General features: G+C 48.5%; 1 protein-coding gene across 2 annotated transcripts in view; it reads left to right on the top strand.

Moving 5' to 3' along the window:
• The window catches only part of CFAP65 (cilia and flagella associated protein 65), an 825,303-nt gene that overhangs the window by 196,909 nt on the left and 603,725 nt on the right, over nt 1-24,669 (top strand). For both annotated transcript variants that reach the window (XM_069616861.1, XM_069616860.1), the window contains exon 10: nt 7,114-7,329. In XM_069616861.1, the coding sequence (XP_069472962.1) occupies nt 7,114-7,329 (216 nt within the window). The remainder of the gene's footprint in view (nt 1-7,113; nt 7,330-24,669) is intronic.

Genomic DNA, 24,669 nt, shown 5'->3' with positions numbered 1-24,669 from the left:
GGGCGCATACTCTTAAATACAGGTTACACAAAGTATATACGCAGGGCCAGATTTACTGGTAGTACATGAATACAGAATACAAGTTATGAGCGATCCAGTAAGGCATATTTACACAGATAAGATATGATACAGGTAGAGGTCCGGCTAGCGAGGGGACCTTATGCTTTCTGGGTGAACAGCCAAGCTTTAACACTGTTCATGAACATTAGGAACGAAGGTTCAGTTCTTATGTGCGTTGGCAGAGTGTTCCACAGTTTGGAAGCTAGGACAGGGAAGCTCACGCCACCCGCTTTTTGGAGTTTGAATCTCGGCAAGGTAAGGCTATGAATTTGGGCAGATCTGGTGGGACGGGAAGAGGAGTGAAGTGCAAGACGCGATGTGAGGTGAGGTGGGGCATAGTTGTTCAAGCATTTGTATGTCAAAGCTAGCGTTTTCAGCGCAATTCTTTTTTTACCGGGAGCCAGCGTAGGTCAGATCTAACTGTAGAGATATGGGATCGTCTAGGGATATTGAGAGCTGCCCTTCCCTTATGGCATTATTTTGGATAGTTTGGAGTTTATTAAGGTTGGACTGACTAGTCCCTAGGTAGAGGGCACTACAGTAGTCTATTTTGGACATGAGGGTTCTGGCCAATGTAGTGCAGTTGTGAGTGTTCAGAAGTGGTCTGCAGGCGGTGATATGTTTACATGTGTAGGCGGAGGCCGACCTAACAGCATTTGCTTGTCTGTTCAGGGAGAGGGTGGAGTCCAGATAAACGCCTAATGTTTTGGTGTCTTTGGAGACCTTGATGGTGTTGCCGTCAAGCGTGAAGGACTTATAGGCTTGGTTGAGTTTGTTAAGACGATAGGTAGATCCTAGTAGTAAGAGCTCCGTCTTATCGCCGTTGAGGCAGAGTTCATGTTGAGCCATCCAGGCTTGAAGGTAGCCTGTATGCCAAAAAGTGATGCTGGTTGGTTCAAAACTGAAACCTGTCTGCCCAAAACTGCTGTATGCATGCCCAAAATCGAGGTGTATCCGCACAAAAAGGCCAGCTGCTTGCCTACAAGCCTAACCTGCTGGCCCAAAATTGTAGCTTGTCTGCCCCTCGCCACTGCCAACCCGCAGAATAATGCTGCCTGCATGCCCAAATCTGATGTCTGTAGGCACCAAACTGTAACCTGTTTGCCCAAACCCACGGCCTGTTTGCCTACAAGTGTTGCCGATCTGTCGGACAATGTATGTATTGCAAATAATGTATGTATGTTCCAAACAGCAACCAACTAGTCCAAGACTACAGTGTACATGCCCATAAGTGATGTAGGTCTGATAAATGATGTTGCAAGTGCGCCCAGAGCTGAAGCCTGCTTGCATGTAGCCGAAGACCATCTGTCCAACACTGTGCCACCATGCATACACAATGCCTCCAACATGACCAATAGGCTCACTATCTCAGGTCTACTCCCCGATGGCAATCAGCATGGCCCTAACCATGCCTTTACCCTTATCACCAAAGCCCCACCTTGCCAAGTTCCTGTGAACCAAGTCACATGCAATACGAAACTGGACTCCTCTCGACAACCACCCAGTCGTTCACTTAACTTATCATTAATCAATGGGCGCTCACTGCCTGCCCATGCCCTAGACATCCACAACCTCTCGTCGAACAACTTGGACGCCTTGGCAATAAGAGATACAGATACATGTTGTGTCAGGTCCAGTGTTATCACTTCCTCAGGAGCGATAGACTGAACTCCAGAGGCAGAGGCTTTGCACTCCTAGCCAAAGACCACTTACACATTAGACAACTGAACACCTCTCTCAATGAAAATTGTGACATCCTATCTGTAAAATTGGCTATCTCTCCCACCAACACAATTACGGTTCATCTTGTGTACCGCCCACTGGGACCTTTACTCACATTTGAAGAAAATTCATTACCAGGATACCATCAAACCCTCCTCGCAATTGCTTCTCATGGGTGTTCTGAACCTAGGACTGAATGATCACACTGACCTGCCAGCTACCTCCCTAGCCAACTCCCTGTCTGTTTTAGGAGTTCACACAACCTATTCACAATCCCACCCATAACAAAAGACGTACCTTAAACTGGCTAGAGAGTTCTTGGAGAAATTCAAGGACCATGAAATGGCAGCCACATCTCTGGGTCTCACTGTGCAGCAACCGCAGAAGCCATCTTTCGGCCTCTCCCCAAGAGGAAGAGGCATAAAACGGTACATTGCATTTGGAAAGAGCACAGCTCGCCCAAACCAGGCAAGGCGAGAGGCATTTCTCGCATCCCGGATAGGGTGGAGGGGCTTCTAGGGGCCAGCAGCTGCAGCAGGGGCGTTGGTGCCTGCTAAGCCGCTTTGAGTTCTCCCAGCATGTTTCCCTGGTTGGGGGGAGAATTTCCTTGCACTTGCCTCAGTGAAAGGGTGTAATCTCCCATGCTTAGGCATTGCAGCGCCTCGAATGGGGTTACTGTCTACCTTTCTTAAGAAGACTACCGGACAGACCACAACCCACTCTTCCTCCCCGACAACCGGAACAGGAGCTCAAGGAAGAACTGCGAGCCCTGTTATCGAAAGGGGCTGTGGAAGAGGTGCCACTAGAACAGAGAGGATTGAACTGATATTCCTGTTATTTCCTAGTGCCCAAGGGTCCCATTTGGAACTCGGGCCCTGAACAAGTTCCAGAGGAAAGAAATTCAAGATGGTGACGTTGAAAGAAATTCTCCAGGCTCTACAGTTTCAGGACTGGTTGGCGTTGCTGGATCTTCAGGGTGCTTATTTCAATGTGCCGATCCATCGGAAGCACAGGTTTCGTCATTGGGGACGCGCATTGCCAAATCAAGGTGCTCCCCTTTGGCCTTACCTCCGCAACCAGGGTATTCACAGGGTATTCACCAAGCTCGTGGTAGTGGTGGTGGTGCACCTCCGGAGATCTGGTGTTCACGTATTCCCATACCTGGACGACTGACTAATCTGAGGGTAGTCTCTGCAGCAGGTATCAACTTAGCTCGAGGAAACCTGCTCACTGCTTCATGGGATGGGCTTCTCCCTAAACTTCCAGAAGCCCCACGTCACACCAACGCAGAAGCTCCAGTTCATCTTAGCAGTCCTGGACACACGGGTGGGGAAGGCCCCCCCACCCCCGAAGAAATAATCGCCAGTATCGGGCGAACGGTGTAGCTTTTCCAGAATCAGCCTGCCCTACCAGCGGCTTCCTTCCTCTACCTTTTTAGGTCTCCTTGCTTCCTGTATTTTACTGGTGTCAGAAGTCAGACTGTGCATGCCCTCTCTGCAATGGTTATTGAGGGATCAGTGGTCTCAGTGCTTCGATGCTATGAAGGATGGTCCCAAAGTGTCGAGGTCAGTGGCCCGCGACCTATCTTGGTGGGCCAGCAGAGAAAACATAATGACGGGAGAACCCTTTTGGCCTCTGTGGCCGCAGGACCAGGCGGTCACAAATGCGTCTTTAAAGAGTTAGGGTGCTCGCTGCATGGATCTGCAGGTAGGCGTCCTTTGGTCACCAATGGAATGCTGGTGGCATAGCAACAGGATTGAGTTGCAGGCAATCAGGTAAGCCCTAACAGCCTTTGTGCCCTTTCTCAGGGTGAAATATGCCCTTGTCCTGGAGGATGGACAACACAATGGCCATGAACTACCTCAACAAACAGGGGGCTTTTTGGTCTCTGTCCCTATGAAAGGAGGTGCTGCAGCTATGGGTCTGTTTGCTGGAGAACCAGATCTCTGCTTCAGCTGTCCATCTGGCAGGATTGGAGAACGGAGTGGCGGACGCTCTGGTCTCACATGAGTGGGAGGTGTGCCAGGAAGTTCTTGAGGAGATCTTGGCTCAGTGGGCTGCCCCGACATTAGATCTGTTTGCCACAAGGTTCAACAGGAAGTGCAGACAGTTTTGCTCAAAGGAATCCCGGCAAAAGTGCTCTAGGGGACACATTCATGGTTGTTTGGGTCTTCAACCTCCACTATGCATTCCCTCCGATACCTATCATCCCGTGGGTTCTCAGGAGGTTGAGGAGATTTCAAGCCACCATGATCTTGATCACCTCGGCTTGGGCGAGGAGAACATGGTACTTAAAACTCCTGGACTGGGCTATCTGCCCACCTCTCCTGTAGCCTCGACGGCCGGACCTCGTATCCCATTAGGAAGGTGGGATACTCTAGCCGAACCCAGAATCCCTCAACCTAAATGCATGGCTCTTGCGACTGGGACCTCTCGGAAGAAGTACTTGAGCTGCTACTGGCTACCCCGTTTGTGGTCCCAGATTGGCACCTAAACTTGGCTCTCATGTTCTTGATGGTGGCTCCATTTGAGCCCATTCATATCCTGTCAGACCGCTCATTCTGAAAACAGCTTTCCTGGTGGCAGTCTGGCAGTCACTTCAGCTAGACTAGTAAGTGAGCTGAAAGCAGCCACACGTGACAGCAATTAGAGTGGAGAATCGCAGGAGCCTGCAGAATGCTGTTCCGACCTACACAGTGCTGAGCTAGCAAGCCATGACCGCAACCGAAGAGGCACATCTGCGTCAGAAGTGGTTAACTGGCACTGGAAGCAGACAACACAGAGGACTCATTGAGCACTGACAGGACGAAGCAGCTCTGACAAATTGACGCTGAAGCCTACAAAGGAACCCGAGACGCAGTTCCATAACAGCCAAAGAGACAGCCTCCCCTGAGGAATGCCACTTCCAGGAGCAAGGTATGCAGTGGTTCCAGGGTACCGGCCAGACCCCAGCCGGCACGAAAAGGTATATACCCCAGGCAGGGGTGAGAAAAACAGTTACCAGAGTCAGGGTGAGAAATAAGACACTCCCAGCTGGGGAGAGAGAATCAACAACCCAAGACAGGGCGAGAAACAAGATACCTCAAGGACAAGCCCCGTTCAGAAAGTCTGGCTGCTTCTCTCTGGTTTTTATTTGTTGAAGTATAGTAGGCAAGCACAATTTCGATCTCCCGGCAGAGAGATGGTAACAGTGCGAGAAGGGCCAGAGTATGTAAACTCTGCTGTTCTCAAATGATGTGTGATGTATTCAGTCATTTGTCTGAAATCCCAATGTAAGCACAATTTCAATAGCAGATTCTTGCAACTGCCAAAGCATAAGAGGGGTACAATGTACAGGGCTCAAATAACTCAAATTCGTTCTCTTGCCCCTTTCTTTTCTTGTTGTGAAGTCCTCACTTGTGGCGTTCCTCAAGGGTCTGCCTTGTCCCTGACTCTGTTTAATATCTATATTCAGCCTCTGTGCAATGTCAACTACTCCCAAAGTTTTCGTTTCCATTCCTATGCTGATGACACTCAGATTATTGTCCAGCTTAAGCTGAAGGATCCTAGATATCCGTCTCAGTTTAGGGGCTGTCTGGAGGCTGTTTAGTAATAGATGGGTGACAATTGGATGAAGCTAAATAGGGACAAGATAGAAATCCTGGTGGTCGGCTCCTTTTTTTCCTCTGCCTCTCTCTTCTGCTTTGTGGCCCCCCTCACTGGGTACTCTTCATGTTCCTATCTCTGTGGTTAAAGATCTTGGAGTGAAGATTGTTTCCTCTCCTTCAATGGATGATCAGATCAGCACTGTTTGTCAATCTGGTTAATTTCACCTTCATATTTTGAGGAAAATGTTGCCTTTCCTCCCAGATTAACTAGACGCTCCGGTGGTTGCAACACTGATATAGAGTACAATTGACTACTGTAATTCACTATACCTTGCGGAGCCCAAATACTTGATGCCCCGTTTACAGCTTTTGGAAAATCTGACAGCCAGGGTTGCTACTGGCACTCCCTTTAGGTCCCATATTTCACTAGTTCTTTGTCAACTTCACTGGCGAGAAATTGAGAAATGGGATGTGTTTAAATCGCTCTACATTATGCATCAAGCTCTTTATGGGCAAGGTACTGAGCATTTGCAAACCATGTGTCTGCTAGGTGTTTAAGTGTCTGGTCCAGGTTCCTCGTTTTAGATTAATGAGAACTGGTGGCCGAGCCCTTTCTGTTGTAGCTGCAGAACTATGGAATTCAATTCTGTTTCATCTAAGATCCATTGAAAATCATTTAGAGTTCAGGTGTGCCCTGAGAACATTTGTTCTCTTTTTTTCTGTGTTAGGCTGTTGGTTTTGTTGGTTGGTTCCTGCTTGTTCTCCCAACACCAAGATACCTTTGGTGAGAGTGCGCTTTAGATTTCTAAAGCTTATCATAACGTAACGGGACTAAGGAGGGGGCATAATTCAGCACGTGGCACGAAGTAGCAATGGACAGTCACCAAAGCAGCACTGACCTGAGGTTTTAATGATGGTGGAAAAACTTAAAGAACACAGATATTGAGAACTGCCTTGAGTAGGAGTGGGTCCTCTTCGAGGAATGTATAATGCACAATTACCTGCTGGCCCTTAGAGGCACAGGTAAACCATGTATTATGATCCCAGACCCTTCATTGATGGTGCACAGCAACAGGGGAGGAGTGTCTATGTTCCTGAGGACATGCAAGGCACTCATACATATGATAAGTTGCCCAAGAATTTGCGATTCGCTTGTGCATAAGGTAGGAGTGAGGTCCTGGTCTCTGGTGTGTATGATGCAGATCTGCTTAAGGTGCAGAGTCTAGGAGTGTGGTGATATATTACGCACATGTTCACAATGTGCGCGGTCTAGGGCTCTGGGGACATCTGATACACTGGTCCAGAAAGTTGTGGTCTAGGCCTCTATGGTTATATGATGGACATGCACATAGGGCGTGGGGTCCCGGCTTTTGGGGAATTATGATATGCATGTACAAAGATGTGATCTACGTACCTGAGCACATATGAAATACATGTGGGTTGTAGGCATCTGCAGACTGTTGATGCTCTGGTCCAAGCTGTGAATGTTGCTTTTCTGGGCGCTTGTGATGCACAGGTGCAGAAAGTGTTATTCTGCCCTTGAAACATTATGAGACACAGACTCAAAGTATCTGCTCATGTGCCCGTAAAACTGGATTGCACCGGTTTTGAAGACTACACCCTAGAGATTCCTGCCCACTATATAAACACTTCTCTTGCATAAACAATGCTACATTTGGCTGATAGGATAATGGTAGGCATAGAAACCTGCTGATTCAAGCTGTGCCTTCTTTTCCCCTCCCAGGAGCCCTTGTACCTGGATTTGATTGGTACATGCCATTCAGAGGAGGGAAATCCAGCAGTCCTTCTCTCAAAACACCTCTCACAGTACCGGAAGAACATGGGCAGGGGTCTGACTTTCTACCCGCCGGACATCCTTGGCGCCATGCTGAAAGAAGGCAAGCTACGTTTGGAATCCGATGGATCTCTCCTTCTACCTCCGCCGGCAGTCTGCGGTCAGGTACATGCATAGTGATGGGCATGGAAGTGAACAAGTCAGGAAAAGTATTGTAGGTGTTAGACAATTAGCTAAATGTGAATGCACAATGTCATGATGCAGTGTGTCAGTGTAATATCTTTCAATTTTAAGGAGTAGTACTTTGCCTCCACATAATGCTCTGGAGGGCATAGCCAATATTTCAAAAGGCCTATTAATTTACTCCTTTCTGAACATCTCCTTTGCTCCAGAATACTGCTCTCCTGCTCTCCTAGTCCATGTTTGCTTCTGCTCTTTGTGCTTTCCAAACATAGCTCATCCCATTTCCATTATTTCAACTTTTGCTGCTTTTACGAGGAACCTAACTTTTACTACCTGTAACATCAGTTGGCATTTATAACTCATTGTTCACACCGTTAATGTTTTCCCCAATTTATCCAGTATAATTCTGAATTCTACCTACATTTTACACTCCATCAGCCTCATTTTAAATGGGGTCACACGTTAAATAGAGTCCTAAAATCGAGCTACACAATCTCCTCCTTCTCGTCATTGCGTCTGCTTGTACTCCTGTGTGAGATTTTCATGCAGGGATAAAACGAATGGATTCCTAGGGAATGTGCCTCTGTTTTGAACCAGTAGTGGACCAGGCAGATTCCATAGAAATCCATTTGTAAAGGCTGCCTGCAAAATGTATTTGCAAGTGGCATTTACGTTTCGATTGAGCCAGAGTGGTAAATGGAAGAGTAAAAGTGAGCTTTTCCTCTTTCCTTGTCCACTCTGCCGCATGCAACTTTAAAATTGCATACAGGGGATCCAGCAACAAATGGCAGTCCCCTGCATGTGATTTTTTATAAAATTACCCCCAATGATTTGTGTTGGTCCTGCAACCTCTCAGAACACCAGTCACTGGTGGTTTCACACTTGGGAATGTTTAACCTATCGCCTTTCCTCATTCTTTATCAACCTGTGAATGTACACCTTGTGACAGGTCCCTCATATCTAGCTCAAAGATATGGGTTGATGCATGTCTTTCAGTGCTACGGCAGTTCATCAAAACACAAGTGACTGCAAAGTACATGATTTATATATATTTATGTATAGAGTTTTCAACTGTTCACAATAGCTCAATAAGGTCTTCATTGCTGTCACTGTTTAAATTATTAACTGTGGCAACTTGGGATGTCATAACTCAATGTGGATTTCAATTCTGTCAATGTTGTAATCACAAGGTTTGTAGTTAAAGTAACAGGGCCGCAGAGATTACCACCCCCTCTGCCCCAAGTGCCTAATAATCAGCTAACTTTTAGTTATAGCCCCTCCTCCCCTGCCTTCCTTCCCTTCCCAGTCATTAGGATATAGCACCCAGAATGCATCCTGCCTTTCGACCGCGTCTTAGGGTTATAGTGCCCAACTTGCTTCTTGCCTTACTCAGTCTTGCCATACAGTACTCAGCACGCTCCATGCCTTGGATCACAATCCCAGGGATATAGCACCCAGGATATTTCTTTCCTTGGCTCCCAGTCTCATGTATATAGCTCCCAGCACTCTTTTTATTTTGTTTGTTTGTCTTGGTCCCACATATTGGGGACATAGTGCCCTGCAATCTTATGTTCTTGGTTCCCAGCCTCGAGGATATACTGCCCAGCACACCTCTTTCTGTGGTACCCTGCCTGCGGCTTATAGGCCCAGCACTTTTCATTTCCTGGTTTCTAGTTTTGGTAATGTAGCACCTGGCATGCTTCCTCCCAATGTCAGGGCTATAGTACCAAATCAAGGAGCTGCACTGGCTACCTCTTCAAACAGGGATCATGTTAAAGAATGACTGCATCACCTACAAAGCAGTCGCAACCAAAAGAACAATCTTGTATTGAGATTTAGTGGTGAAATCCCTTGATTGATGCTGTATGGTTCGAGTCAAGGTGAACAGGCGCGGGCAGTAAGGGCTGCTGCCAGTAGGGACTGGATTGGGAAAAGTCGATGACTGGACTATGATGCTTTTATAAACTTGTTTTGCCTTCATAAATTGACACAAAGCTTCCCTTTGATTTGCCTTCTGACATTGCATATGTTCTTGTGCTTTAGGGATGATAACTTGGTGCAATGACACCGGCAATCATCCTGGATGAAGACACTGGAAATAGAAAAAATAGGTTTTCTTGAAAGATTTGTGAACTCCAGTGTTGGATCTTTTATATATTAAAGTCTCTCCGGCTAGGGGACCCCAAATTCTTTATTTTGTAAACATTAACCTTGTTCTGAATTTCTTTAACGCGGCTTACCTAACCATGACGAAAAAGAAGCAGCTGCTGTTCCTGCCATCACTGATGGAGGATTGAAGGGATCTGCCAGAATCTGTTCTTTGACCATAATTGGTGTTTTCTGTGGTTGAGGTCTCCACCATGAAGGGTCTGTCATCAGCCCTCACCATTAATGGACTTGGTGGTGTCACTGGGGAGGCACCGAATGCTGTCTTTGGCGGGTTATTGTTGTCTGTGCCTGTCATCGACAGTGTCCCATAGTTGATCATTGTATGGTCCAGAGAATCCCACCAGTCAAGGTTTTATCGGTCGATGTCAAGAAAGTATCCTTGTCGGTCCTCGTCCCTATCACTGCAGAGATATTTTCTTGGGAGACGGGGTAGATCAGAGATGACTAGCAGATTTCTGGTGAGCATTGACAAAGATATGCCCACCTGTTTGAAGGACATGTTTTTGAGGTGATGCATCAGTTTTGCTCAAGACGGGTAGCTCCTGTTGGCTCAAGCTTAGACAATTGTATACTCTGAGCAGGAGTTCCAAGATGAGAATGAGGTGGTGTCCTGTGAGGATTTTTCCACACCCAAGGAGATGCCTATGCCCTGTCAGCTACATCCCCACTAGACAATAATGTGGCTTATCAGGACCTAATGTAGCGTGTGGCTGCCATCTCCAACCTGACATCCACGGCCCACAGGAGGAAGACCCACTGAGAAGTTGACTTGCCACTTTTGGTCGCAATAATGCCTATAAACTAAGGTTTGGCAGTAAGTCTTCAGAGCTTGCAGATCAACGCCCCTGGTTGCCAGTTGGCCAGGTACGGAATACAAAGCTCCAGATTCGGCACCATTGTGTTTCAAGAACATGCCGTGGGCAGATTCTGTTTTCGCTTCTACGTGCTTACTCTAAGGAATAGACATTGCTTTTGGTGTTACTAATTAGTTTTAATCAAAGCACTATTAATATTTCTATTTTGCAAAAAGAAAAAGAAGAAAAGAGCTCAGTCGTGTTTTTATATTTGTTTGAATATTGATTATTGTTATTTTGTCAGCCTTGAAAAGCATTGGGTGGTTCGAAACATGTGTTGGCTAGTATGGTAACAGAATGGGAACCAAATTGAGTCTTGAATAAATATATTTAGTTCAGGAATTAATCTGCTTTAATTGTCTATTTTGAATATGATATTCATGTGAGCATGTTGAAGAGTGTTTACGCTATAGAATAAATATACAAGCACCCTAACAACTGGAGTACACATTACCTATATTTTGCAGCTTAAGTTTATAGTCATTGGAGTAATATACCACAGGTTCTGAGAATAGGTTGCCCTCATTAAAATACTCTGCAGTAGGAAACAGACAAACATGTTTTAAAAGAAAATTAGCTCAGTATCAATGGTAAAGGAACCTAGCACTCAACTTTTTGATAGTTGTAGAGCAGATTCCATTTAGGCTAATGCGTTAAGGCGGAGGTCGGCAAACCCGGAAGCTTAATCCACCTTCCTTTCAGACAAGGGATCTTGTAAGTTGGACGCTACTGAAAGGAAGGTTATCCAGTTTGTGTCCTTGAGGGTTTCAATATTGCTGCCATTCTAGTGTTCTACAAGAGTGACCTGTGGGATAAGGCACTCTCCCTGTTCGAGAGCCTCCTGGAGGAGAAGCAGTGGGTGGCAGAGGCCCAGTACCAGGAAGGCATCTTGGTTTCTGATAATGTCATGGAACTGACATTATTTTGTGGATGCACGTTTTCTGGCATGAATACTGAGGTAGTCCCGAGGCACCAGTCTGCATTTTGATGATATAGCACCCCATGGAAGAAAGGGGTCCTACAAATTTAAGAAAACATCATTAATAATGGTTTCTAAGCCCAACACTCCAAGAACATATTTAATAGAAATCTGTATTTTTTATGACAATCAATCCAAGCACTGGCACATCATGTTCAACAACATAAACAGTATGCCACCTATTTGGGATACACAAGTGAATATCAGCAATGAACAAGTAACCCCTGTTGAGAGACCAGAGGAATCAATAGTCCCAGGGAGATCAGGGAACTTTCGGCACCAGTCAGAAGACCTGTCCCCGATGAATGTTCCCATTTTCAATTTATCGTCTATTACTTTGACTGAAGCACAAACTAGTGTACTCTCTAGAGGACTTAGTTTTGTTCCTGCTGAAGTAGTGAGTATAGAGTAGGTGGAGTTTGAGCTAAGAAGACTTTTTTGCCAACAGGGAGGAATCAGGATCTGGCCTACACTGCATTTATACCATTAGCATCTTTTAAACCGTCAGATCAAGAACACCCCCGACCCACTGAAATCCTTGTTTTTGAGAAAATCATACTGAGGGCTCTCCCAATAGCTCTGGACCATGAAATTGAGTCCAGATCTAAGAATTTGAGTAAGCAGGAATATACAGCATTGTGACATATGGCATATGTCTTGCATTGGAATAGGATTCCTTTATTTCCATCCTTAAAATGGCTCCAGGATGGATGTTTTTATACACTTTTTGATGGGTTTATGTCACATCCTAAAAAGGCCACTTAGTCATGTGACATGCAACAGAATCGGGTGACTTGACTTCCGTATCCCACTGTACCCTTGCGCAAGGAAACCAGACAGGAGAAGACAATCTGTCAGGTAAGACAGCGCTATCCCTCTAGATGTATTGATCTGACAGCATTTCTGTTATTACAGATTGAAACCAGACACAGGATTCTGAGTGATTTTTTCCTCCCCCTGCTACGAACTGTATTTGAGCTAGTGCCGGTTTCACTATCCAGTGTGGGAAAAACCCCTCTCAAATCTTTCTACCATCCGTACCCTATGTCTCCTTGCTCCTAACGACTCCATTTCCTCCTCGCTTTCTTACCTTGGTTGGCTTCCCTTTCACACCCAACTTACATTTCAATTCCTCTCTCTTCTTTAAATCGCTTCATGACCTTGCTCCCCCTTATCTCTCCTCTCTCCTCTCTTCCTACACCCCTTCCCGATCGATCTGCTGATCTCTCCCTTCACACGTCCCCCCATCCCCATTGTTACGCTCACCTGGCTCCCACAGAGGCGTCGATCTGGACTGGACTGCTGCGGTCTCCACCAATGTGACGCGTAGGGCCGAGATTACGGACTGGACTGGCCCACCTAGCTTCATTTGCTTTGCCTGTAGGAATATTCTTCTGCAAATGGAGAAAGGGAATTAACCACCCGTGGAGTTGAGCGTAAATCCCCCACCCCGCTGTTCTCCCCACTGATCAGCTTGGATGTCCCCTCTTATAGTCTCACCTGATGATTTGAAAAGATGAGCTCTCCATCCTGCATTGAGTGCAGGGGCGCGTAGATAACCAGTTGCTTCACTGGCTTGAAGGAATTGGTGAGTTCCAGGACAATATTGACTCCGATATTCCCGGCAAGACGCCATAAGTATTTAGTTCGTAAGAGTTCAAATGCCTGACTTTCACTCTTGTCCGATTCCTTGCAGGTTGCAGCTTGACCCTACTGAAGAGTTCCCTTTTGGCAACCGGTAATGTTCTGGTAAGGATTTTTATTATCCAACACAGTTCAATAAAATAATGTCCATATGTAACCCGTTGCTTTCTCCCTTATTCAGGCGCTGTGAGAAAGTATGAAGTCTCGGGGAATAATACCTCTGGCAGTAAAATCAGGTAAGTCTTTTGTGGTGAGGAGGGTTCCCCTTGTTAGTCCCTTGTTTCACCTTGCTGTCCTTTTGTTTCACCTTAGGGGCTGGGGTTCAGGATGCAGTGGAAGCTGTGCCGACCCGTGAAATAGAATAGCACCCCCGGTGGTAAAATCAGGTAAGTCTATGGGGGGTATTCCTCTGTGTATTCCCTTGGCTCACCTTGCTGTTCTTGTCTTCTCCTTAGGTGCCGGAGTGCGGCGGGAACATGCAGGAGGATGCAGTGAAATGTGAAGATGCTGCGAAGGCCGGTTAGTTCAGCGCGGCGCTGCAGCAGGCGAGGCGACACGCATAAAATAACTTCTTTCTTCCAGCTTGAAGGCGCGATGGATCGGGAATTCAGGTAAGGATCAAAGGTATTGCTCTTGTTCTAACCTTTTCTCCTTCTTTCTCCCTTTTTCTAGGAGCTCCAAACTCGAGGCGGGCGTGGCAGAAGACTGGATGCAGACTTGCAGGCACGGTGAGCGTTACGCTGCTGGATGCAGAATAACGCGAAGCGTGTGCTGCTCTTCGGGCGTGGTTTAAATAGCCTCCAAAGTAGTCCCAGGTAAGTATTCCTCCCCAGCCCCACCCGGGTAAAAAAATAGTCCCTAGGTAAAATAGTCCCTTCCAAGCCTCGTTTGGCTTGGAGCTCTTGCAGCATGGTCTGCATCAGGTAAGTTTGCAGCATGGTCTGCATCAGGTGAGTTTTAATCCATGAGCCTGGCGCCTATGGCGCCAGGATTGACTCTCCATATGAGCCTGGCGCCATAGGCGCCAGGACTGCACCCAAATAGCCCCTAGCGGGGGTTGTTGGGCTTGCTTGGGGTAACTTGATGCCTGCTTCTGGGGTTGCTGGACTTGGTGTGGGTCCCCGGGCGTAGGCATCATGACAGCACTCCCCCCCCCCCCCCCCAAGGCCCCTCGTAAAGTCGTTCTTCCCTGTGGTTTCGGTTTGTCTGGGAAATTTCGGTGGAATTTTTTCACCAATCGGGGTGCATGAACATGGTCACTAGGTTTCCATGACCTTTCCTGTGGTCCGTAACCTTTCCAGTCGATTAAATAAAAAAGTTTTGACTTCATCAGCTTGGAGTCCAGGATGTTCTTAACTTCAAATTCGGGTTCTCCGTCTACAAGGATGGGGTCTGGTGGCTTGGTTAGTCTTGTCCCTGGTTGTACTGGCTTCAAAAGTGACACATGAAAGACGGGATGAATTCGCATATTAGCAGGTCAATCCAACTTGACAGCCACCGGGTTAATAATGGCCTTAATAGAGTAAGGTCCCAAATATCTGGGGTTAAAGGTCCGTGTTCCCTTTAGAGGTATATGTTTTGTGGCTAACCATACTTGGTCCCCTATTTGGTATTGTGGAGAATCACTTCTATGCCGATCAGCATCTTTCTTGTATTTTTCTTTCGCCTGTTTTAAATGTGTAGTTGCTTCCTTAAAGGCTTGTGTAATCGTAGCGTGCAGATGGTCCACTGCGGGCATTTCTAAGTGTTGGCTTGAGTCAAGGTCTGAGGTTCGAGGATGGTGCCCATATAAGGTATAAAAGGGGCTTTGTCCAGTTCCAGAGTGTACTGAATTATTGTATGCATATTCGGCGATCCAAAGAATGTCTTCCCAATTACTCTCCGTCTGATGTAACATACAACGCAGGTATTGTTCGAGAGTCTGGTTGGTCCTCTCCATTTGACTATCGGTCTGGGGGTGGTGACTGGTCGATAACCTCACATCGATTTGCGCCAATTGACAGCATTTTTTCCAAATATGTGAAATGAATTGACTGCCCTGGTCAGAGACCAATATGGACGGAAAGCCGTGTATGCGAACAATGTTTTCGAGGAACTCCTTGGCCAGGATTGAAGCAGAAGGTGATCCCTTTAAAGGAATAAAGTGGGCCATCTTGGAAAAAAGATCCACAATAACTAGAATGGTGTTAAATCCATTGCATGGGGGTAGATCAGTAATAGTCTAACGATAAGGTGTGCCATGGTGTAGGCAGAATGTCTAAAGGTTGTAAGAGTCCAGCTGTTTTTTTCTTTTGACTTTTGTTTTGGGCGCAAATGCCACAAGACATCACAAATGATTTAATATCCTTTCGCCAGGTGGGCCACCAGAATTGTCTTTTAATTTTAGCTTCAGTTTTTGCAATACCTGGGTGCCCTTCAATTAGGGTATCATGATAACGGGAAATGACTAGCTCTTGTAGTTCCTTGTGTGGCAGAAATAGCCGTCCTTGGTAATAAGGCAGATCATTGGTGACAGAGTAGTCCGGGCCTTTCTTTACCCAGTCCTGCAAGGCTGTAGAATCAAAGAGTTGCTGGATCTTTACCTGAATGTCCTCTAGAGTCTGTAGAGTAGTCATGCCAAGAATCCTTTGTTCGGGAATTATAGGTACTGGTTCAGGGTTCACTTCTGCCTCTCCCATCACTATTCGGGATAAAGCGTCTGCTTTACCATTCTTACAACCTGGTCGATAGGTTTTTTTTTTTGTTAATTTATTTTTATTTTCAATAAAACCAAACCAAATAACACACATTACAACTGTTTAGGACGTGTATAATCAGCATCAAACCATCACATCATACAGTATAATTCTCCGTCCTCCCCCCTCCCACCACACAAACTAGAGCCGGCTCACTCATGTCATCTATGGGAGCATTATCAGGTATTGCAGTGCTTATGCACTCATCAGAGTCCTCTGGTTTGCTATTGTCTTGGGGAGGGTTTGCCATAGAGGTCACCAATTGCCGCCAGGCCAACAAGGGCCCTACTTCCTCCTCTTCCCCCCCCCCCCTAGTAACCGCTTCAAACCAAACTACGGATTCCGCCTCCGCCCATCTGAGGAGGTCCGTCCACCATAGCTCCACCTTGGGTCTGTGGGCTGCCTTCCAACCCATTGCGATCCTGCGCTTGGCCAGGATGTAGGCTAGGTCCTTCATTTTGCTTATGTGCTTTAAATCCCGTGGCCTGGGAAAAATCCCGAGCATGCATGGCCAGGCCGATCCCACGTCCAGCTCTACTCCCCCCACCAGCCAATTTAGTTTTAATCTCTTCCCAAAATCTGTGCACCTCCGGGCAAGTCCAGAACATGTGTAGCAGCCCCGTTTCCACCTCCCCACACCTGGGGCATTTCTGCGTAGCCGAGCCTCTAAAACTTGCAATTTTCCCGGGAGTCAAATAAGCCCTGTGAGTGACATACAATTGGAGTTGTTGGAGTCTCGCATTCCGGGATACCTTTTTATGGTACCTTTGGGCTCTCTCCCATTGCCCATCTGTCATGGGTCCTCCTACCTCCTCCTCCCAGTCCTGCCTCAATTGAAGCAGCTCCTTCCCTACCTTTGCTCTTAGAAGCTTGTATATTCTAGATATCTCGTGCCCGCCCTCCGAAACATCATACATCATTTCCAGGGAGGCATCAGGGTCATCCGCTAGCACTGTCTCCAGCCATCTCTCCCTTACCCGTTTCATGAGCCTAGCGTAGGTTATATACTGGCCTCTATGCACCCCTGTCTCTCCTTGCAACCTCTGAAATTCCAATGCCTCCCCTTCCTGCCATATATCCCCAAGGGTGGCCAGACCCACCGGTTCCCAATATCTATGGACCGCTTCGAACAGTTGTGAGTCGTTCCTGCATAGTGCCACTAGCGGGGCCTGCTGAGAGAACGGCTCTGTCACCCATCATTCTCCTCATTCTGCGCCAAACCTCCCAGCCCAGCCTCAACAGCTGCCCTCTTCCCACCAGTGTGTTCTTTTGTAACCACACCACCTCATTAAAAAAGTATGGGGTCGAGTCTTCCCGCAGAAGCCTGGCTTCCGCCGAGTCTTCAGTCGACAGCCACCTGGCCACATACAGCAGCTGCCACGCCAGGTAATAAAGCTCAAAATTTGGCAGGCCTATGCCCCCCATGTCACATGGGTTCTGGAGTTTCCACAGGGCCACTCTGTTCCTGGAGTTACCCCATATGAAGCCCCTGCACACGCTATGAAGTCTCACAAATAGGCTCCTGGGAATCAAAAACGGGACATTCACAAAGAAGTGCAGGAGTCTGGGCAGGACCACCATCTTAAGCAAGGCCGCTCTCCCCATCATGGTCAGGGGCAATCTGGACCAAAACACCATGCTGTTCTTGACCCCCTCTATTGCTTTCTCTGTATTATGTTGGTGCTCCGCCTCGATCCTGTGGTAAATATTTACTCCCAAATACCTAAATGTCTCTGTCTGCCATGGTATCGGCAGGCTAGGCAGCCTCTGTAACGGGACATTCTTGTATCTACCCAAGGGGAACAGACTAGACTTCCTAGGGTTCACCGATATGCCCGAGAGGGTGGCATATCGGTCCATCACCTTTAGCACATACTGCAAGTTCTCCTCCGGATAGCGCCGATAAAGGAGCATGTCATCTGCGTACAGCGATACCAGGTGTCTACCACTTACTGTACTAATACCCACCTCCCCGTATTGTTGCCTCAGACATATTGCCAGCGGCTCTAATGCCAGAATGTATAGCATGGGCGACCAGGGGCATCCCTGTCTGGTCCCCCTGCTGAGTTGCCAAGTATCTGAGATTATGGATCCTGTTTTAACTCTCTCCACCGGGGTGCTGTATAACAACTGAACCCTCCTGATATACCCAGGTCCCATTCCGTATCACCTCAGGGCTGCCTTCAACCACGGCCATCGCACCGAGTCAAAGGCTTTGACCGCGTCTAGCGACACGATGGCCATCTCACCCGTATCTTCCTCAGTGTGGTCAATGATGTGGTGTAGCCTCCTATGGTTATCTGTGATGTTCCTGCCGGGGACATACACCCAGACCAGACGGGATATCAGCTTACCGATCACCCTCTTCAGCCTATTGGCCAGCACTGCCGTAAGTAGTTTGCTGTCCTGATTCAGCATAGACAAGGGTCTGTAAGACCCACACTCCACGGCCGGCTTGCCTGGTTTTAGGAGTGGGATGATCATCGCCTCGCGAAGGGACAATGGCAGTTCCCCCTGCTCATAGGCCTCGTTGAACATAGCAAGCAGTGGCTGAAGCAGCTCCTGTTTGTATGTCTTGTAAAACTCGCTAGGCAACCCGTCCGTCCCGGGTGCCTTACACGTGGGCAAATGTTGGATCGCTACCTCCAGCTCTTCCGAGGTGATAGGGGCGTCCAATTCCGCGCATTCTAGGTCGTCCACGGTGGGCAGCTCTATGTCCTCTAACATGTCCAGTATGTCTTGGCTCCTATCCTCCCCTGCGTCCTCATATAAGTGTCTGTAAAACTTCAGGAACTCCTCGTTCACCCCCTCCTGGGTATTACAGATGCAACCTTCCTCATCCCTTATCTCACTGATCACTGTGCGGGGGGGTCTCACTCTTATACAGCCAGGCCAGCAATCTGCCCGGCTTATCGCCCCCTGCGTGTAGCCTTGCCGTGTATTTCTTGTAATTTAATCTACATAGCCTATCCCAGAGTCCACTGCAGGTTAACTGCAGGTCTTTTATCTTATCGCTATTCTTCCGGGCGGTATCCTCATGTCGCGTGAGGCCCTCCAGCTCCCTTTCCGTTTCCTGAAGTTCCCTTTCAATGCTCCCCTGGAGCCCTTTAGATTTTGAAATGGCTACTCCACGCACCACCACCTTGAACGCCTCCCATACTGTTCCAACCGAGCGCACACTGCCCATGTTTATATCAAAATATTCCTCGATGGCTTCCCTCAAATCCTCCCGGAACCCCTCATCTTGTAATGCCTCACTCCTAAGTCTCCATGTTGGGATCCGCGCTCTGGGGGGGGGTTGGTGTCGCCACTCTACCACCAACGGCGAGTGGTCAGATAGTACCCGGGCGTTGTATTCCGCTCCCACCATTTCTCCCGCTATCTCAGCCGCTACTAACACATAATCTAGCCTCGTGTGCAGGTCATGTGGTGCTGCATAGTGCGAGTATTGCCTATCCATTGGATGCAACCTTCTCCACACGTCTTCTAGGCCTAGATCTTTTAACAATGTCCCCAGTGCTTTGGCCGCTGGCGCCGGCTTCCACGCTTTGTCGACTGACCTATCCATTTTGGGATTCAGGGTGCAATTAAAGTCCCCTTCCCACACCACCGCACCCCCAACCAGGGGGCTAATTTAGCTGTAAAGGGATCTAAAATAAGCCGCTGTATCATGGTTGGGGGCGTACAGATTTATGATATGCACTTCCCTGTTGTCCAGGAGTCCTGTCACCGCCACCATTCTGCCCTCTGGGTCTACCGTTGAGCTAAGCACCTGGAGTGGCACGTGCGGCGCCACCCAAGTGATAACCCCTCTAGCGTACGCAGAATACGTAGCCACCACAACATGTCCCCTCCATTTTCGCCTGACAACCTCCAACTTCTCCCTTGTGAGATGAGTCTCCTGCAGCAGGGCCACATCAATGTGCATCCTTTTTAGATACAGCATCACTTTGTTACGTTTCAGATAGCTATTAAGGCCCCGTACATTCCAGGTCACAATTCTGAGGTTACCCGATGCCATCTACTCGGTTTGTTCCCAACCCACCTCTCCCTTCAATGCTTACCTTGATGGTTTGTTTTCCGGCTCTCTTCCCCCCCCCCCTCAACAGTTTCCCCCCTCCCTGTTCCCCAACTCCCATCCACTGCACACAACCCAGCCCCTCCCCCCACCCTGCCCTACCCCAACAAATGCCCAGCTCCATCCCTGGATCTCAGGCCCACCCGCGTCTGGTCCTGTCCCGTCGCCGAGGACTAGGACCCCGCGGGGCATCACCGATCTAACAGTGACCTAACTAAGTATATTACTATTGGGTACAAGGGATGCCTCCCAGGAGCTCCCAGTCGTCTATTTTAGGATTGGTGCGTCCAGCGGGTCCAGCCAGTTGATACTACAATACACTTCCCACAAGCTTAATACAACTCTATAATCAAGTCCCAATGTCTTGGCCATGTCACCCCAGGTGCCACAGCCGTCCGCTACTTATCTCCTGCAGCTCCCTTTTCACCGATCCGAAGTTCATCCTACTACGCTGTACAAGCAGCGTATAGTCCGGGTAGGCTGTGATTTTTGCGGAACCCTTTTCAATCGTTCCTCCCCTCAGGAAAAATTTGAGGATCTTCTCCCGATCCCGATAGTTCAGGATCTTTGCCATCAGCGGCCGCAGGGGGGCTCCAGGGGGCGGTCTTCTTGTCAAGGCCCTGTGCGCCCTTTCAACCGCGAACCCCTGGGTCAGCACCCCACCTGTTATCTCCTGTAATAGCATGGATTCCACGTATTCTGTGGGGTTTGGTCCTTCCATACCTTCCGGCAGGCCCACTATATGGATGTTATTGCGTCTGGCGCGCTCTTCTGCTTGCTCAGCTCTGTCCTCCAGATTGCCCACCCGTTGCACAAGGGCATGGAGCTCCTTTCCATGTGCGGCACACGCCTCCGTGTTCGGGACCATCTCCTTTTCCAAGGCCCCAGTGCGCTCCGCAATCGTTCGCACGTCCTGTCTCAGCAGGTTCCCCTCCTCCTGGACCGCTCCGATCTTGAGGTGCAGGCCCTCTTGCAGCTCTTTCATTGCCTGGCCCAGCTTAGTCTCCCAGGCCACCTTTAAGTCTGCGATCGCTGCCAGCACCTCCTGGATCGTGCCCGGTGTTTCCGCCGCAGCCGTGGGGGTCTCCTTGCGCTTGCCCCCCTCCGCTTCTGGGGGAGACCTGGCGTAGGTCTCCATCGTAGACTGTCGGATCCTGGGTCTAACCACTTTAGAGGACATCCTGCTATGTTAGCTGGGCGAGGGCCTGCCGTGCCTCCCTCCTCACAAAGGTCCGCGCAGTCACGGACCACTCTCAGCAGGCCAAGCATGTACTTGTATGTACTTGTCTCTTCTCTCGCGCTCAAAGTGGGCCGTCTCCTCCCATGTGCTCGTACCCTCTTGGTGTCGTGGCCCGGTCTCTGTCGTGTCCCTTCCGTGGCCAGTGCTCGAGTGCGCTCACCTATTCGCCACACTCACTTTGTTCCCCCTCTTCCGCGATCACAAGGCCATCCGGCCCACAATGCCCAGGCCCAGAGGGGCCGCTCTAAGCGCAGGGGATCAGCAATTGTCTCGCATCAGCCTCAACCACTGGCCTGCGCCGGTGTTTCGTCTGACTCTATGGGATTTCTCCCATCTTCCCGTGTATACAGAGTTGATCCGCTGCGCTGTGGAAAACTGCAGCCACCACCGCCCGCTCGTTCGCGTCTGCCCCAGGATCCACGGCCACCCAACTGGTGCGCTGCCACAATGAATTCTCCTTGGTTACCCCGGCATTCGATCCGATTACGCCGCGGGCCCAGCGTCAGTTACCAATGTGCTCGATGAGTCTCAGCAATGTACAGTCCGTAGGTTGTACCAGCTCCGGGTACGTGTGCCCACAGATGTGCGCCGCCTCAGTGAAGCAACAGCGCATTCCGGTCGAGTGCCGCGGTCTGCTTCTAATCGCTGGTCTTGGAGTTCGATGCAGGGGCTTTACAGGACTTACATCTCGTGACCCCTGTTGTCCTCTTTGTCTCTGCCGCCATCTTGTTCCACTCGCCGATCCGGGGCCTGCGGCCCGCAGACGAGTATAACTCAGTGTCCTCACCCTCCACTCACATCAAAGTTTCAGCAAGTGTAGCCATCATCTTCACACGCATGGGCATTATTTTCCAGTGCCGGCCGGTTCCTGTGCACGCACTTCTCCTCCAGGATCATTGTAGGATCAGCAGAGCTCCACGAAAGCACGTCCCTTTACATGGCCATCCAAGCCACGCCCCATCCTGGTCGATAGGTTATCACGAAATCGAACTCGGCAAAGAACAATGCCCATCGGAGTTGACCTGACGATTGGGCCTTGGCTGTCTTTAAATACTGTAAGTTCCGGTGATCGGTGATCACAGTAAGGGTATGCCTGGCACCGAGAAGATAGTGCCGCCAAGCCTTGAAGGCGGATTTAATGGCTAATAACTCCTTATCGGTAACCGCATAGTTTAACTCAGGTGCCGAGAACTTTCTGGACCAAAACGCTACTGGGTGAAGCTGGCCAGTTTCAGGGTCCTTTTGAGACAGGACAGCTCCCATGGCTAGACTGGATGCATCAGTTTCCACTATGTATGGAAGGTCAGGGCGCGGGTGCTTTAATACAGGTGCAGACGTGAATTTCGCTTTCAGCTCTTGGAAGGCTTTTTCAGCTTCTTCAGTCCACATAAAGCGTTTATTTTTTCTCAAGAGTGCTGTGATGGGATGTACAACATGTGAAAAATCCGGGATGAATCTGCGGTAGAAATTGGCAAAGACGAGCATACTTTGTACTCCTTTAACTGAACTTGGTGATGGCCACTTAAGGATTGCGTCCACCTTTCGTGAGTCCATTCGGACTCCCTTTGGGGTCAGGATAAACCCAAGGAATTCAACTTCTGTGGCATGAAAAACACATTTTTCCAGTTTTGCATATTGTTTGTGCTGGTGCAATTTCTCAAGGACTGCTCGGACGTGCTTCACATGGTCAGATTCTGAAGAGGAGTATACTAGAATATCATCGATATATACAACAACACAAACGTCAATGAGTTCACGAAGGACATCGTTCATGAAGTATTGGAAGGCTGCAGGTGCATTGCACAACCCGAAAGGCATCACCTGGTATTCGAATAACCCATACTTAGTGCGGAAAGCAGTCTTCCATTTGTCACCCTCTTTTACACGTACCAGATGGTATGCCCCCGGGGATCTAATTTAGTGTATATGCAAGCGTCCTTCACTTGGTCTAGAAGTTCAGGGATCAGAGGCAATGGGTATCGGTTCTTAACAGTTATCTGGTTCAATGCGCGGTAGTTTATGCATGTTCTGAGGTCAACTTTCTTTTTTGGGCATGAAGAACAAAGCTGAAGATGCAGGGGACTTGGATGGGCGAATAAAGCCATTGGCAGGGTACTGGTCTAAGTATTGTCGTACGTGAAGGTTCTCAGGTTCCGTAAGGGCATAGATCCTGCTACAAGGGGGTTGTGCACTGGGTATGAGATCGATTTGGCAATCGTACGATCTGTGAGGAGGTAAGGTGTTTGCCTGTTCTTTTTGGAAGACCTCCTGGAATTCTTGGTATTCAGGAGGTAGTTGCATGACTGCTGTGGTTACTGTGGCCAGGCCTGCGCTCAGATTTTTCTTTGGGTATCAGGTTTGCGCACAATCCGGGAAGGTTATTCTCTTCTCTCACCAATCAATACAAGGGTTATGTGTTTCCAACCAAGGTATTCCCAGTATTATTTGGAACTGTGGGGCCTTGATTAGATCAAACACAATAGCCTCTCGATGCCCATCCGGACCCAATAATGTCATCTCTGCAGTGGAATGAGTTACAGGCCCAGAGGCAATTTCAGTTCCATCAACTGTGGTGATGACATCTGAGGTGGTTTTTTCGGCAGAGAGGCAGATTCATCCTGGAAGCCAATTCGTAGTCCGCATAGTTTCCAATGGCCCCGCTATCAATGTATGCCCTTACTGCGTGCATACGCAATGGCTGCCCTGGATCTACAATGACCATTGCTATGATTAAATGCGAGGTCTGAGTATCCTTCTTCAAGCTCGGCAAGCGGACCTCTACGCTTGTCGGGCGTGGTCGTTTCCCGAATCTGACTCCATATGGCTTTTATCAGCAGCTCCTACCACCTTCTTGGGTGGTTTTACAGGGCAATCCCGTAGAAAATGCCCAGACGTTCCACAATATACACAATTGCATTTGCCGTCTCCTTTCTCTTTCCTTCTGGGTTAAGGGTCCTTTAACCCCTCCGATTTGCATGGGTTCTGAAGCCTCTGCTCCTTTGGGATTAGCGTGGGTTTTGACCAACACCCTGTTCTCAAACTTGGCTCAATCAGCCTTTCTGTTCTGAAGTCTGTGATCTAACTGGACCACTAAGTCTATATATTCAGCACAGTCTTGAGGTGGGTTCACAGCTTGAGCCAAGACATCCTTGAGTTCTCCTCGAAGCCCTCGATGAAATAACGTGATTCGTTTTACCTCAGGCCATCCAGTTTCCACTATCAACCTATTAAAGGTCGCGATGTAAGATAGAAGGTCCTGGTTACCCTGTCATAGGGACAAAAGTTGTTCGTTATTCAGGGCCTGTCCTTGGGAGTGCCAGGCAAATAGTCTTTCCATGCTCGTTTGAAAGTCCTGAAAATCCCGAAGAATTGGGTCATCCTGAGTAACTAGTGGAATTGACCAATCAGCTGCACTGCTGCCGAGATATGACAATACAAAGGTTACCTTGGCTTGATCGTTTGGGAAGGCTCCAGGTCTGCATAAAAAGTGCAAGTGGCATTGGTTCATAAACACGGCAAATCTTTTGGGATCTCCAGCAAAGCGTTCGGGTGGAGGTAATGGAATATTTCCAGGTAGGTTTATTTGCACAGGGTTACTCGATAACACAGGAGCTGGATTTCCC

The sequence above is a fragment of the Ambystoma mexicanum genome, chromosome 9 (assembly GCF_040938575.1).
Source record: "Ambystoma mexicanum isolate Mex_15411 chromosome 9, UKY_AmexF1_1, whole genome shotgun sequence".
Classification (NCBI taxonomy): Eukaryota; Metazoa; Chordata; class Amphibia; order Caudata; family Ambystomatidae; genus Ambystoma; species Ambystoma mexicanum.
This window is presented reverse-complemented; position numbering and strand designations above follow the sequence as displayed.